The sequence below is a fragment of the Peromyscus maniculatus genome, chromosome 16, assembly GCF_049852395.1.
Source record: "Peromyscus maniculatus bairdii isolate BWxNUB_F1_BW_parent chromosome 16, HU_Pman_BW_mat_3.1, whole genome shotgun sequence".
NCBI classification, from domain to species: Eukaryota; Metazoa; Chordata; class Mammalia; order Rodentia; family Cricetidae; genus Peromyscus; species Peromyscus maniculatus.
This window is the reverse complement of record NC_134867.1, coordinates 68177469-68190671: the sequence shown is the minus strand read 5'-3', so window position 1 is coordinate 68190671 and position 13203 is coordinate 68177469. Positions and strand designations below refer to the sequence as shown.

The following is a 13203-nucleotide window of genomic DNA, read 5'->3' as shown; positions in this document are numbered from 1 at the left end:
AATTAATGACAATCATCCCTATGAACTTCATGTTGAAAACTCAAGAAGCTACCGTTGTGAATCCCACCACACTCAGCAGCTGCCCCAGCTTAGAGATACATACTGCCTTCTTTCCGTATGCTATTTTCTTTCTCAAGTGGTTTTTTTGTTTATTTGTCTTTGTTTTTGGTTTGTTTGTTTGTTTTCCCCTTCTGTACTTTATCAAGTATTCTTGGTGTTCAAGGACCGATTCAGATTGTGTACTAGTTTCTCCAGTGTCTTCAACTCCAGCAGAATTTGTTTTAGGCTGTTTGATCCTACTAATGTGCTTCCACTGTTAGGATATGATCTGAAGCCTGTTAGAAGATTCTCTCCACTTTAGACTTCTGTCTTTCTTACTTAATTGCTTCAAGCCTGGAATTGTATTTGTCTTCATATCCCTAGTACTTGGCAGGGTGCCTTGTCTAGTAGACAGTAACTATTATATTGAATTTGTATTTGTTTTTAGGTACTTTGCAGCAACTCAGTTTGAACCTCTGGCAGCAAGATCTGCTTTTCCCTGTTTTGATGAACCAGGATTTAAAGCCACATTTGTCATCAAGATTACAAGGAATGAGCATCACACTGCGTTATCCAATATGCCTAAGGTACTGTGACATGAAGGTAAAATCTTTGGATGGATCTCTGAGAACAGTTGGATTCCTTTTTACTGTACTGTTGGTAGGAATATTTAGATTCACATATGTATATATTACTGAAATAGTTAAATAAAAATGGAAAAATTTGTCAGCTCAAGGAACACGTGAGGAAGGAAAAGACCCTACAGGATTTAGAATGCATGGAGAGGAGGTGTGAAGTTTTTTCTTGCTCTACAGTTGCACAAATACTAACACTATGAACTAGTACAAAACCCAGTAAACTACTCAAGACATAATGAATTTGCTTTTCTAAGCAGTGTTGAGAGTGTGGAATTGTGATTATTCTTGGTGTTTTGGCAAATGAAACTTGGATTGTTGTCATGTGGAAATGGACAACAAATACAGTAGCCTCTTTCTTGAGTGTTAGTTGCATGGGAGGTAGTAGGGATAACACCAAACAGAGGGGTTTTATGCTAAACAGAACTTGGGGTTCCTTTTGTGTCTACCTGAATGGCCTTGTGCGGTTTATGTGATGCTTCCTAGAACCTGTGTAGCTAGGGACAAGAAATAGCCACAGCCATCAGGTAATACAGTTTACCCCCATAGACAGTAGACAGCATGATCATTTATTGTCATAACCCTACTCATAGCCAAACTCTTCACCCTAATCAGTCTCTTAAAGAGGTGGGCACCTACTTATCTAATAACCCAAAGCATAGCCTGATTCATGGTTGGGAAATCCTGAGAGTTGCTGGCATTTCTCCACCTTTAATCTGTTGCAGACTTCTCTAGTGGCCTAACACATTTGATTCCACTAAGTTTTCCTGGGGGTCCTCCAAGGAACACTAGATCATGTTAGAAGATATCTTAGCTACAGTTCCTTCTTGAAGTCAGTTATCCTAAGGTTGTGGGGTGGGGTAAGGATTTGCATTTTGCTACAGTTTTTAAATGGAGAGACAATAGCCACTGCTCCCTGTAATTTAAATATATTGAGAGCCCTATTGGGGTTCTCATTGTATTCAGTGTGTCCTCTTGATCAAGGGTAGTAAAAGAAACTGAAACAAGGGGTTCTGCTTTCTAGAAATTTGTGCTGAAAGATTAAAATATGCAATTATTATCTACATGCATTTTTAGTTTCTTAGTATATTTGTCATTGCTTTAATTACAGAACTGTTATCTTTTTTTTCCCCTTTGGCTATAGAAGTCATCGGTCCGTACAGAAGAAGGACTTATTCAAGATGAGTTTTCTGAAAGTGTGAAAATGAGCACATACCTGGTTGCTTTCATTGTAGGGGAGATGAGAAACCTGAGTCAGGATGTAAATGGAACCCTGGTATGTTGGTGTACTAATTGTCTGAAAGCCTATTTGTAGTAAGCTAAGTAGAATTCTTTAATGGTTCTTGGTAGTTGCCTTATGAAGACAAGCTTTTAGATCAGATTCTGATATTTTATAACAGAAATGCTATTCTTACTTAACTGTTGTGTTTATCTAAGTTGTTCTATTAGCAATAAAGACTTGGGAGTCAGATATTGGGGTGAAAACCTGATAGACCAAAGAAGTAGCAGAGGAGTGACTAGCTGACCTTCTCTCCACACTTCCTAGACCAAAAAGGAAGTATAACAAGCCTTGGAATCTCCAAGTCCCTCCTTATTCCTTCCTGTGCCTCTATTGCATCCTGGGTCCCTCCATATACTCTTGACTAGTTCTTGTCAACTAGTCGCTGGCTCCACCCCCTCATTCAAGGTTACTTTATTAACTCAGTCTCAGGATGTCACAGAGTGATCAAATATCCCACAACACTTAACTCTTATTTACTGCTATTCATTTAATACCTGAAAGTCAATAGTTTTCAAGTGTTCTATTTTGGAATAGAATCATAGTAAGATAACACAATATACCAATATTTCTAGAACTGTGCTGTAGAATATGATGGTCAGTAGCCTTATATTGCTCTTTAGGTTTAAAATAAAATAAAATGTATGAGTCTCTGCTTGCCATACTTTGAGTTAGAGTAGTTTGTGTGGCTTTTGATTATCATATTAAATTAGCTGTAAAAATGAGATGAATACTCTTTTAAAAAAATTTTAGGTGCTGGGCTAAGATCAGCAGTGTTTCTAAGCATGTGAAGGACTCTAGTTTCAGTCTTCAAAACCAGAAGAAAAAAGCAAGTTCTGCTTGAGTTTATGTGTAAGATTGTTTAATTTAAGGGCCTGGTTTATTTCCATTTTCTCATAATTTGTGTTTTAATAAGACTTTTTTGTTTTTTGTCATTAATATCCATGTATAAATAGTTGTTTGGTTTGAACTTTTATTTTATAGTAGAGATAGAAACACTGATGATAGAGAAGTTATTTTTTTAAGTACTTACTTTCTCTTTACTTACCTTTCCAAACCTGCTCCCCATCTGCCATGCTAGCTTGTTATTGTCTGTAGGATTACATTAAAATTCATCATTTTGATATTTAGACCTTTCTTTACAAGCTCAGCTATGTTTTCAGTTGTTCTAGAGTGAATTCTTCCATCACTCCTAGTGTCATAATTCATTATCACACATAATCCATCCTCATGTGTGCTTGGTGTTGGAAAGAAAGTTCAAGAAAAGTGTTTCACATAGCTTTTTTTGGGTGGTGGGCAGAGGCTTTTATATTCATCTGTATTGGGTGGCAGCACAGTTTAACAAGAATATGTCTTTGGTATGGAATCGCTCTTTCATAATCACTAGCTCTGATCTCTTGAAGAGACTGAATTCTAATCCCCTCTACACTTCATTTTTTCAGGACTGTAATATATACAGACACACACAGAAAAGAAATTCCATTTACATGTATATATGTATTATATATGCATATATACATATGCATAGATAGAATACACATTCTCTTTTTCCATATGTAACTGTATTATTTAATCTTTTGCATACCAAGAGATGTAATCTCAGTTTTTGTACTGCCTAGTAGTAAATATGTTTTTTTTTTTTAGCAGCATGAATTAAACAATAGTTTTACCATTTTTCTCCTTTTTTATTAGGAAATGGATAGGACATACTTTGTGTTAGCAACTGTGCTAGGAACTCATTTATAAACATTTTATTTTATGAAATAAAGATGGCCACAACATTAGCCCCATATCTCTGATGAGAGAGTGTCTCAGAAAGGTTAAGTGACTGACCTAGGTGCAAGTGGAGAGAGTTTTACTCTCCACCACTATATAGTGCTGACATCAGTAACTTGTGTAGGTGTTGCAATCAGAAGTCCAAAACTTGGAAGGTAGGTGAAGAATTTTTGTTATTCTAAGATGTTGAAATCCAGCTTCTATTTTATATTATAGGTCTGTTTAACAAGATTCAGGAATAAAGAGGTAGAATTATACTACTAAACTGAATTTTAATCAATAACTGTAGATTACTATGTATGCCCTGTTTATTACTAAAATCTGCTGTAATGTCCAACCCTCAAAGGAAAAACAGGATTTAGGGACATTAGCCAAGCCCTAGGTTCAATACCAGTAACACTCCTCCCACCAATTTTTTTTTTTACCTTTTGTATTTCGGTTTTTATTCCTTAAACTTATCTGTTTTTAGTAGAAAGTGAAAGATTCATTTGGTGTGAAAAAAATGATTTTTTTTCTTCTTAAGAATGTTAGAATTACCTAAAAAATTGCAGGCCAGATGTGAAAAATACTGCTTCCTGCTTCTCTAGAGTCTTTTTTGTACTGTTTTGTTTCCTTTCTTCCTGCTTTTGTTTTTGTTATAGATGGGCTAGTTGATAGAATTAGTTTAATCAGTTAGATATGAGTACTGCGTCTGACATGTAGCATTTAATTAGAGACCTCAACAGTATTATCAATATAGCTATAATTTTAATTTATTCACAAACATGGTTTTGTTTCTAAAATAATTTATATCTTGTCTTAGTTAGGGTTACTGTTGCTGTGATGAAACACCATGACCAAAGAAACCTGGAGACGAAAGGGTTTATTTGGTTTACACTTCCACAGCACTGTCTATCACTGAAGGAAGTCAGGACAGAAACTCAAACAGGGAAGATCCTGGAAATAGAAGCTGATGCAGAAGCCATGGAGGGATGCTGCTTACTAGTTTGTGTCTATGGGCTTTGCTCAGCCTGCTTTTATTATAGAACCTGGGGATAACACCACTCACTGTGGGCTGGGCCCTCCCCCCATCAATCACTAATTAAGAAAATACCTTACATCTGGATCTTTTTTTTTTTTTTTTTTTCTGGTTTTTTTGAGACAGGGTTTCTCTGTGTAGCTTTGCGCCTTTCCTGGATCTCACTCTGTAGACCAGGCTGGCCTCGAACTCACAAAGAACCTCCTGGCTCTGCCTCCCGAGTGCTAGGGTTAAAGGCATGTGTCACCACCGCCCAGCTACAGCTGGATCTTATGGCAGCATTTTCTCAATCAAGTTTCCCTCCTTTTAGAAGACTCTAGCTTGTGTCAAGTTAACATTAAACTAGCCAGGACATATCCCAAATGTCTTTCAATCATCTTGGTACACTTTGCACATTTGATATCATTCCCTTCTAGTTCATCTAATCAGTCATTAGGATAGGACTCAGTATATTCTTTATGTTAGGAATTCATGTTTTCTGTAATGTGTTCAGTTAACCTGTTTTGGAAGGCCAGTGTGTCCTTTAGATCCTACAGGCCATGTTATTACTTCTCATGGGCGTGATAAGGTTTGGTCCTGCTTTTGTTAGCTAGTTTTTGTTTTTATTCCTCTAAGGCACAGACAGGTTAAACCTACCAAATCCTCTATTTTTCAGTCGTAAAGAACCTTTTGCTCTGAGTAAGGGATTTTCATAGCTGTAGTTACAGAAATCTCTTAAATGGTCCTAGCAGTAGATGGCAAGAAAAAATTTAGGCTATAGTTATTAAGGCCTAGTTACCAGTAGACTTTCATTTGACCATGACTAAGATATTTGTTTGTTTGTTTTCTTTCCTTTTTTTTTCTTTAATCTTTTTTTATTAAGTTTCAACCCAGAGCCTTAGGCTTGCTAACTTCCTCCTGTACCACAGAGCTGTACCCTAAACTACCATACGGTAGTAATCAATGTTCTCTTACCCAACCCAAAATGTTGTTTAAGGCATTTTTTCCCCTTATATGCATGGTAGTGAAGACCTGTAATCCCACCTACTCAGGATGCTGAGGCAGGAGGATCACAGATTCAAGACATGCCTGAGCTACAAAATGAGTTCAAGACTGAGCCTGGAGAACTTAATGAGACCCTGTGTCCAAATAAAAAGTAGAAAGCGGCCTTGGGAAATAGCTCAGTGATGGAATGCTAGCCTAATATGCATGGGGCCATATTTTAAATCCTTCAGATCATAAAATGGCAAAAAATATTTCTACTGAGACATATTTTTCACTTTGCTTATTTTCTACTGTTTTATTATTTATTAGAATAAGATTGATATAAATATAATGAACACATTATGTATGTGTATTAAGAAGTTAAAAGCCCGTGGTTTTGTTTTTGTTGTTGTTTTTGTGTTTTGATTTGTTTGAGACAGGGTTTCTCTGTGTAGCCTTGGCTGTCCTGGAATTCACTCTCTAGACCAGGCTGAGGTTGCACATATTCTTTTAAGGAGAAGAAAAAGTAAAAAGAAAGAAAAATATCCAAATTACCCTTTCTCTTAATTTTATTCTAGGATTGAGAATAATTGCATCCCTTGGTCAAATTTCAGTTTCTTTTATAATCCTATCATATATCCTTAAACTAGGAATTTATCTACCAAATGATAGGTAGAAAGCATAGGTATTTACACAACCTGTGTGCTTTTTTATATGTGCTTTTTTCCTGAGTGTGTATCCTGAAGTGAATGGTCAAGGTGAGACCTGAATCATAGTGAGAGTATATAATGATACGATTTTTTTTTTTTATATTACATGATCCATGATTTGTTTACTAATGTGTATTTAGTGCCTACTGGAGTACAGGCATAGTAATAGGTACCAAAAGGATTAACACCTTAGTTTTGGGCTGCAGATAACACATCGTCTTCATGTTCATAAATAAGAGCATTTCTATGTCATAGGAGTACAAGAATGTAAAATTAGATAGGATAGTGCTTATTATTTGCTCTGAGATATACCACAGTAGTTTATTTGAGATATTAGTAAAACTTTAAAAAAATTAAAACAGTAGGTAATTCTTTTGTGCAAGTATGGATACAGCTGATTTGTTCTGTGTGGCTGAAAGAATTATAAGCAAGAGTTTCTATTTGAAAAGATCTCATATAGTATGCACTTCTTGAACTTGCTGGTCCTAATAGTGGGCAGCTGAGTGCCATAGCATTTTAATTTTACCTGTCTTTACATCATGGATTATGTTTCTCTTTAGGTTTCAATATATGCTGTACCAGAAAAGATTGGTCAAGTTCACCATGCCTTGGACACAACTGTAAAGCTCCTTGAGTTTTATCAAAATTACTTTGAAATTCAATACCCACTTAAGAAATTGGGTAAGAATTTAATAGAAGTTTTTATTTTTATTGCAATTTATAATGAAGATTTGCTTTACAAATGCCTTTTTAAAAGAAGCTTTTGCCAAAATTATTTTTTAAAAAAACAAGAAACATTGTTAATGCTGTAAAAATTGTATTTGTTAAGATTATTTACAATCTCTAAGTTTTCTGAACTTGAACTTTAAATAACTTATATAACTTAAAAGTTTATGGAGTTGTAGGAATATGCTTAGGGCTCCATCTGGAGTTGGACTAACTTCCAAGAAATTTCTGATTCAAATAATAAAAAGTACATACCAGGAGCCCATGAAAGTAAGAAGATTGAAGTTCTGTTCAGTGTGATGCTGCTTCTGAAGGACGTAGTGGGATTTGACCTGGGCTTTGTCTTGCTTACTCTAATCTGATTCATTGTCATGGCTATTTTTTTCTTTGTTGGGGGACAGTGGAATTGTTGATCATAAAAGGATTTGATCAGGTCTTCCTCAGCTAGCTGACAACCAGGTGCAGTAGATCTAGGAAAATGAAGATTCTGTGTGTTAAAGATCATGGAAGATCTCACTGTCTTTACTTGGTAAAGTATCTTGACTTAGGGAGTTCCGTAGATGAGAAGTTGATCTCTTCTTTCATGTTGTCCAGATTTGGTGGCCATTCCTGACTTTGAAGCGGGAGCAATGGAAAATTGGGGTCTGATTACATTCCGAGAAGAGACTCTTCTATATGACAATGCCAGTTCTTCAGTAGCAGATAGAAAATTGGTTACTAAAATCATTGCTCATGAGCTGGCACATCAGGTATTACCAACCAGGGCATTACATCTAAAGCCCTGGAGTTTTAATAAGCACCTGTATAATATTAAGCATATTACTATTCTGTGGTTTTAGTGTTGTTATTATATAAAAATATGCTTTTTAAACACAAACTTAATGATTAAGGGAAAATAATATGTTAGAGCTTCATATTTAAGTCATTTTCACATCTATTATCTCATCTCACAAATGTCCTAAGGTGAGTGGTAATCCAATTTTACAGGTATAGAAACTGAAATTCAGCTCTAAGAAATGACTTGTTTAAATGTACACAGCTAGTAAATGGTAATCTTGAAGAATAACTGTGTCCTCAGATTATCTTTTTTATTACCCCAGTGCTGGGACCAAGCCCAGAACTTTGTGTTTGTTAGACAGTATTTTACCACTGATCTCAATTCTCCAACCCTGGAATATAATTTTTCCCTTAATAATACATATCTGCATCACATCTGGCAACTGCCAGCTGCTCAGTGTAACCTTGTAGGATAGAACTTTTTCCCTCAGTTACACCATCTTCTTTATTAAGACAAAACCTTTTTACTGTGTAGCTCACATTTTTCCTGCCTCAACTCTTAAGTACCAGATCATAGCTGTGGGGCTCATACACAACTCCTTACTAACAATTCTTGAATCACAGTTGTTAGGACGAAATTTCTTTTTCTATTTCCTGCTAGAACTAGGTTCTCTATTAATGTGGGAGAAGGAGCTCTCCCCATATAGAGTGAAGGAATTCTTTGTATAAGATTAAAAAAGAGCCGGGCGTGGTGGCGCACGCCTTTAATCCCAGCACTCGGGAGGCAGAGCCAGGCGGATCTTTGTGAGTTCGAGGCCAGCCTGGGCTACCAAGTGAGCTCCAGGAAAGGCGCAAAGCTACACAGAGAAACCCTGTCTCGAAAAAAAAAAAAAACCAAAAAAAAAAAAAAAAAAAAAAAAAAAAAAAAAGAAAAGAATTGTCCATATATATCCCCATTCCCAAAATATTATCTCTGTTGTGCCCTAAATATGAGATGCTTTTCAGTGTAGGGTGTGGTTTGGGAAACTGAAGTGGCAATACATGAAGGAAGACTAGAAAGTGCTGTGGCCAGTTAACTCGGTCTCAAACATCATCTGTTGATGACTCTGTGACCCTTGTAAAAACTTCTTGGCAAGCTGATAAATGAAGCATATATTTACTGCTGTAAATAGGCTGGAAGATTTAATCCTGTTATTTCTGAGACCACTCATTACCACTAGACTATTTCTTATTTTTTTTCTTTTGTTTAGGGCTTATCACTCATCTTCCTGTTAAACAGATTTTTAAGATAGTATCTTAGAAAAAGAAATGATTGAACTCTCAAAAGTAATTTTGTTTTATTGTAGTAATAACCTTAATTTTTGCTGCTGATGTGAAATAAACCCCAGTACACATTGACAAATTTGTATACCCTATAACCACTTTATATTGAAGTATTTTAAAAAGAAGTTTGTGTGTGTGTGTGCCTGAGTGTGTGTGTCTGTGTGCCTGAGTGTGTGTGTATGTCTGTGTGTGTTCTGTCTATGTGAGAGCACATATGGAGGTGCATCAGGTGCCCTCTTATTACTCTCTACCTGTCTGAGGCAGGGTCTCTTTCTAAACCTAGAACTCACATTTAGTGAGGTTGGGAGCCCACAAACCCCAGTGGTTTGCCTGTTTGTACCTCCCTAGAGCTAGAATTGCCACCGTTTGTGGAGAATTACATGGTAGCTTATTACATGGGTGCTGAGATCCAAACTCAGATCCTTAGGATTGCAGGGCAAGTGCTAACTGCTGAGCCATCTTTCCATACCCAAAAGAGACCTAGGAGGGTCTCTTACCTTTTGCCTTCTTTTTACTACCATGTATAAGAAAACATTTAAAGATTTCTCTGATTTTTTTTGTGTGTGTGTGCTTGTACAACAGCTTTCTATAGGAATGTTACTTGAATCTTGTGTGAATCATGTGTCTTGAACTCAGATAATGGAGGAGAAACATGAAATCCAGACCCTCTGACAATAGGAAAATCTTTAGTTGTTATGAATAATTGTGTATATATGTATATTTTCATATATATATGAAAATAACCTTACTAACTTGGTATTAGATCAGATAATTTCATTATCTAAGAAATCTCACTTTAATGAAACAGCTTAAAATTGTCATTATCTATATAATCTGATGTATATTTTATGTAAAAAATTCATACATATTTTAATTACTAAATATATTCACAGTCTTTCCTGCTTTTCCCATTCAGCTAAGGTAAAATGTTTACATTTTTATTTTACTACTAAAATAAGTTTATACAACTTTTAAAATCTTGATTTTAATAAATAAATAAATAAGACCTTTATTTTTTGATACAGTTTGTATCATTTTAATAAGTCTTTAATTGCTCTGGATATAGTTTATTTTAAGACATTTTAATTTGATTATCTGTAATTAGCCTGATAGTTAATCCAATTAAGAAATTCCTGGGAATATGCATGTCTAGATGCTGGTTACTCGCTTGTCTTTCCTGCAGTGGTTTGGTAATCTGGTTACAATGCAGTGGTGGAATGACCTGTGGCTAAATGAAGGCTTTGCGACTTTCATGGAGTATTTCTCTGTGGAAAAAATATTCAAAGAGCTCAACAGTGTAAGTACTGGGTTTCTTTATCCTGAGGCAGGAATATTGAGGTTATGAGTTATATTTACCGTATATTTTCTATGCATTTGAGGTAATGAAAATTTTTTAGAAAGCTATAGCAAAATCTATAATTCTGGAGATTTTACAATTAAAATCGCACTCTTTATTGATGTAGTTCATTGAACATTGAAATAGTTATGTATGATCATATTTTTTACTTTAGGATGAATAGTTTAACTGCTACATTTTTAAAAATAAATATAGTTCTTCTGTTTGAAGGAATTTAAAGTTGGAAAATTTGTTTTGTTAAAAAAAACTTAAAAATCTGTGTTAAGAGAAATGAAATGAAGACTGCTGTCAATACTGCTTTTTATATTGTCACTGAGTGCATTCTTTCAACAGTTTTTAAACAACATATAAGTTGCTATTAGTCAATTAGTCTTCCTTGCTGTATACAAACGACATGTCATACTGTTTCAAAGTCTTGAATACCATCCTGTTATAGAGAGGCATTATGTTGTGAGTTGTGTCATTAGAGTTTGGAGATATTTCCTGTACTCACAGCTGTTCATAGTAAGCCATAATTTGGCAGATATTGCTGAAATAATTCAAGCATTATTGGGCAGCAGAGAGGAATCACGAAACTTGGGCCCCTCAAACTGTAGGAAAACCTCCCACATAGAAATGTTTTCAACCCTAAAATTCTGTGACTTGGTGTTAGACTCCTTACGGACATTATTCAGGTACTTGCAGTAATACTCTTGAGAAGTTCAAGTTTAACATTTCTGTATATAGGGCTTGATTAAAATTGCAAGTAATTTTTAGTTGGAATACTAAGTAGGTAGTTTAAATCATGTGTACTACTTAATTAAGCAATGAAATACACAGTTTCACCACTTGGGGGTGCCCAGAATGCTTAAAATTCTAATATACATTCTAGGGGGACTCTTGGCTGAGCTCTTTCTATGCTTTCAGACTGATTTGTACTTTATTTAAAATAACCTTAACTAAGAATTGCATATTATTTTAACAGAAACTCAAGGTAAGCACCAAGTTTCTGTCCTAAGTTTCAACTTTTAAAAATATACTTTAATCTTCATTGAATATTTATCTTGGATATTCAGATTTGGAAATTTGCTTTTGTTAGTTGTATATCTTAATTCTACAGTTATAGTCTTCTTTTGGAAATGCTAATTCTCATGTCCCTCAATTCTAAGTTCAGTTTTAAATTTATGGAATATTCATATACTGTATTTTCAGTAGTTTATATGCTAAAATTTAGTGAACCCAGGTTTTTTCATTTTGTAGCAATTTGCATAATTTATATAAATGCTATAATTGCCTTTATACTGGTCATGACTTCCTACTGCTTTATTTTTTTGCTAGTACGAAGACTTCTTAGATGCTCGATTTAAAACCATGAGGAAAGATTCCTTGAATTCATCCCATCCAATATCATCATCTGTTCAGTCTTCAGAACAAATAGAAGAGATGTTTGATTCTCTTTCCTATTTTAAGGTATTACTGTGCACAAAGAAATGTGATTTGTTTGTTTTGAGACAGGGTTTCTCTGTGTATCCTTGACTATCCTAGAACTCTCTCAGTAGACTAGGCTGGCTGTGATCTCAGCAATCCGCCAACCTCTGCCTCCTAAGTGCTGTGATTAAAAGCATGCACCACCACCATCCAGCTAAGAAATATACTTTTTAATGGACTAAAACTCACTTTATAAGTCAGCAAAAAGCCGAATTCGTATTAAAGATTGAATAAATACTGCTTTTGGGTATCCTATTAAAGTTTAAACTGTTTAAATTTTAAAGATGTAAGTCTGTTTAAATTTTCGTCTTAACTTTTGTGAATATTTCTTTCTCTGTCTCCCTCTTAGTCACTGTGACTAGTGAAGCAGATCCTGTAAGAATTCATCTTTCAAAGTTAGTTTTCTCTGTTGATCTACAAGTAGAATGTATCCTGAGAAAAGAAGGTCCTCAGAGTTGAGATATTTTCTAGAATCAAGATCACCAAAATAATTAAGCAAAAATTTATTTTAATAATTGACAATTACTATTACCCTTCAGGTTGTGAAACATAAAACCAGGTTTGTGGATGGAAGTAGAAGCTCTGTTGGAATCTGAGCAGATTGGAGAACAGAGGAAGTGTGCTGTCAGTGTTACTCAGAGAGCGGTGTTAAAACTGATTAGCCACTTATTTATTTATTTATTTATTTATTTATTTAGTTTAGCCATTTATTTACTTATTTAGTTTCCCTGATTAGCCCTTTATGTTTGGTTGTCATATTACTTGGCTAGTAAATCCCTGTGCTAGAAGAAAACACATTGAACATGTGAGAATAGTACCCATATTATCAAAAAGCTCAAAATTGGGCGGTAAATACATGTGGAAGAGTAAGAGAAGTTGTATATGCTGAACTAGTACAGAGAATTTATGCATGCTGAAGAGATACTCTGAAGAAAAATAAGGTTTGAAATACCTCTAAGAGCACAGGGTAGGACATAGATGGAATAGTATTCTCTGCAGAGAAGAACCAGGAGTGTTGATGGCAGCCGGGGCAGGGACACTTATGCAGAGATGGGGCCAGAGTGAGTTAGGAAGGTAAGAAAGGAAGCATGAGCCTCAGCTGCAGGAGGTCCTAAATGTCATAAGAAATCTAG

The 13203-nt window shown here is 35.2% G+C and overlaps 1 protein-coding gene across 2 annotated transcripts in view; it reads left to right on the top strand.

The window, feature by feature from the left end:
• Positions 1 to 13203, top strand: part of Lnpep (leucyl and cystinyl aminopeptidase) — a 98952-nt gene that overhangs the window by 54038 nt on the left and 31711 nt on the right. For both annotated transcript variants that reach the window (XM_006975937.4, XM_006975936.4), the window contains exons 3-8: positions 488 to 626; positions 1819 to 1950; positions 6981 to 7101; positions 7741 to 7895; positions 10430 to 10543; positions 11921 to 12052. In XM_006975937.4, coding sequence (XP_006975999.1) covers positions 488 to 626; positions 1819 to 1950; positions 6981 to 7101; positions 7741 to 7895; positions 10430 to 10543; positions 11921 to 12052 — 793 coding nt within the window. The remainder of the gene's footprint in view (positions 1 to 487; positions 627 to 1818; positions 1951 to 6980; positions 7102 to 7740; positions 7896 to 10429; positions 10544 to 11920; positions 12053 to 13203) is intronic.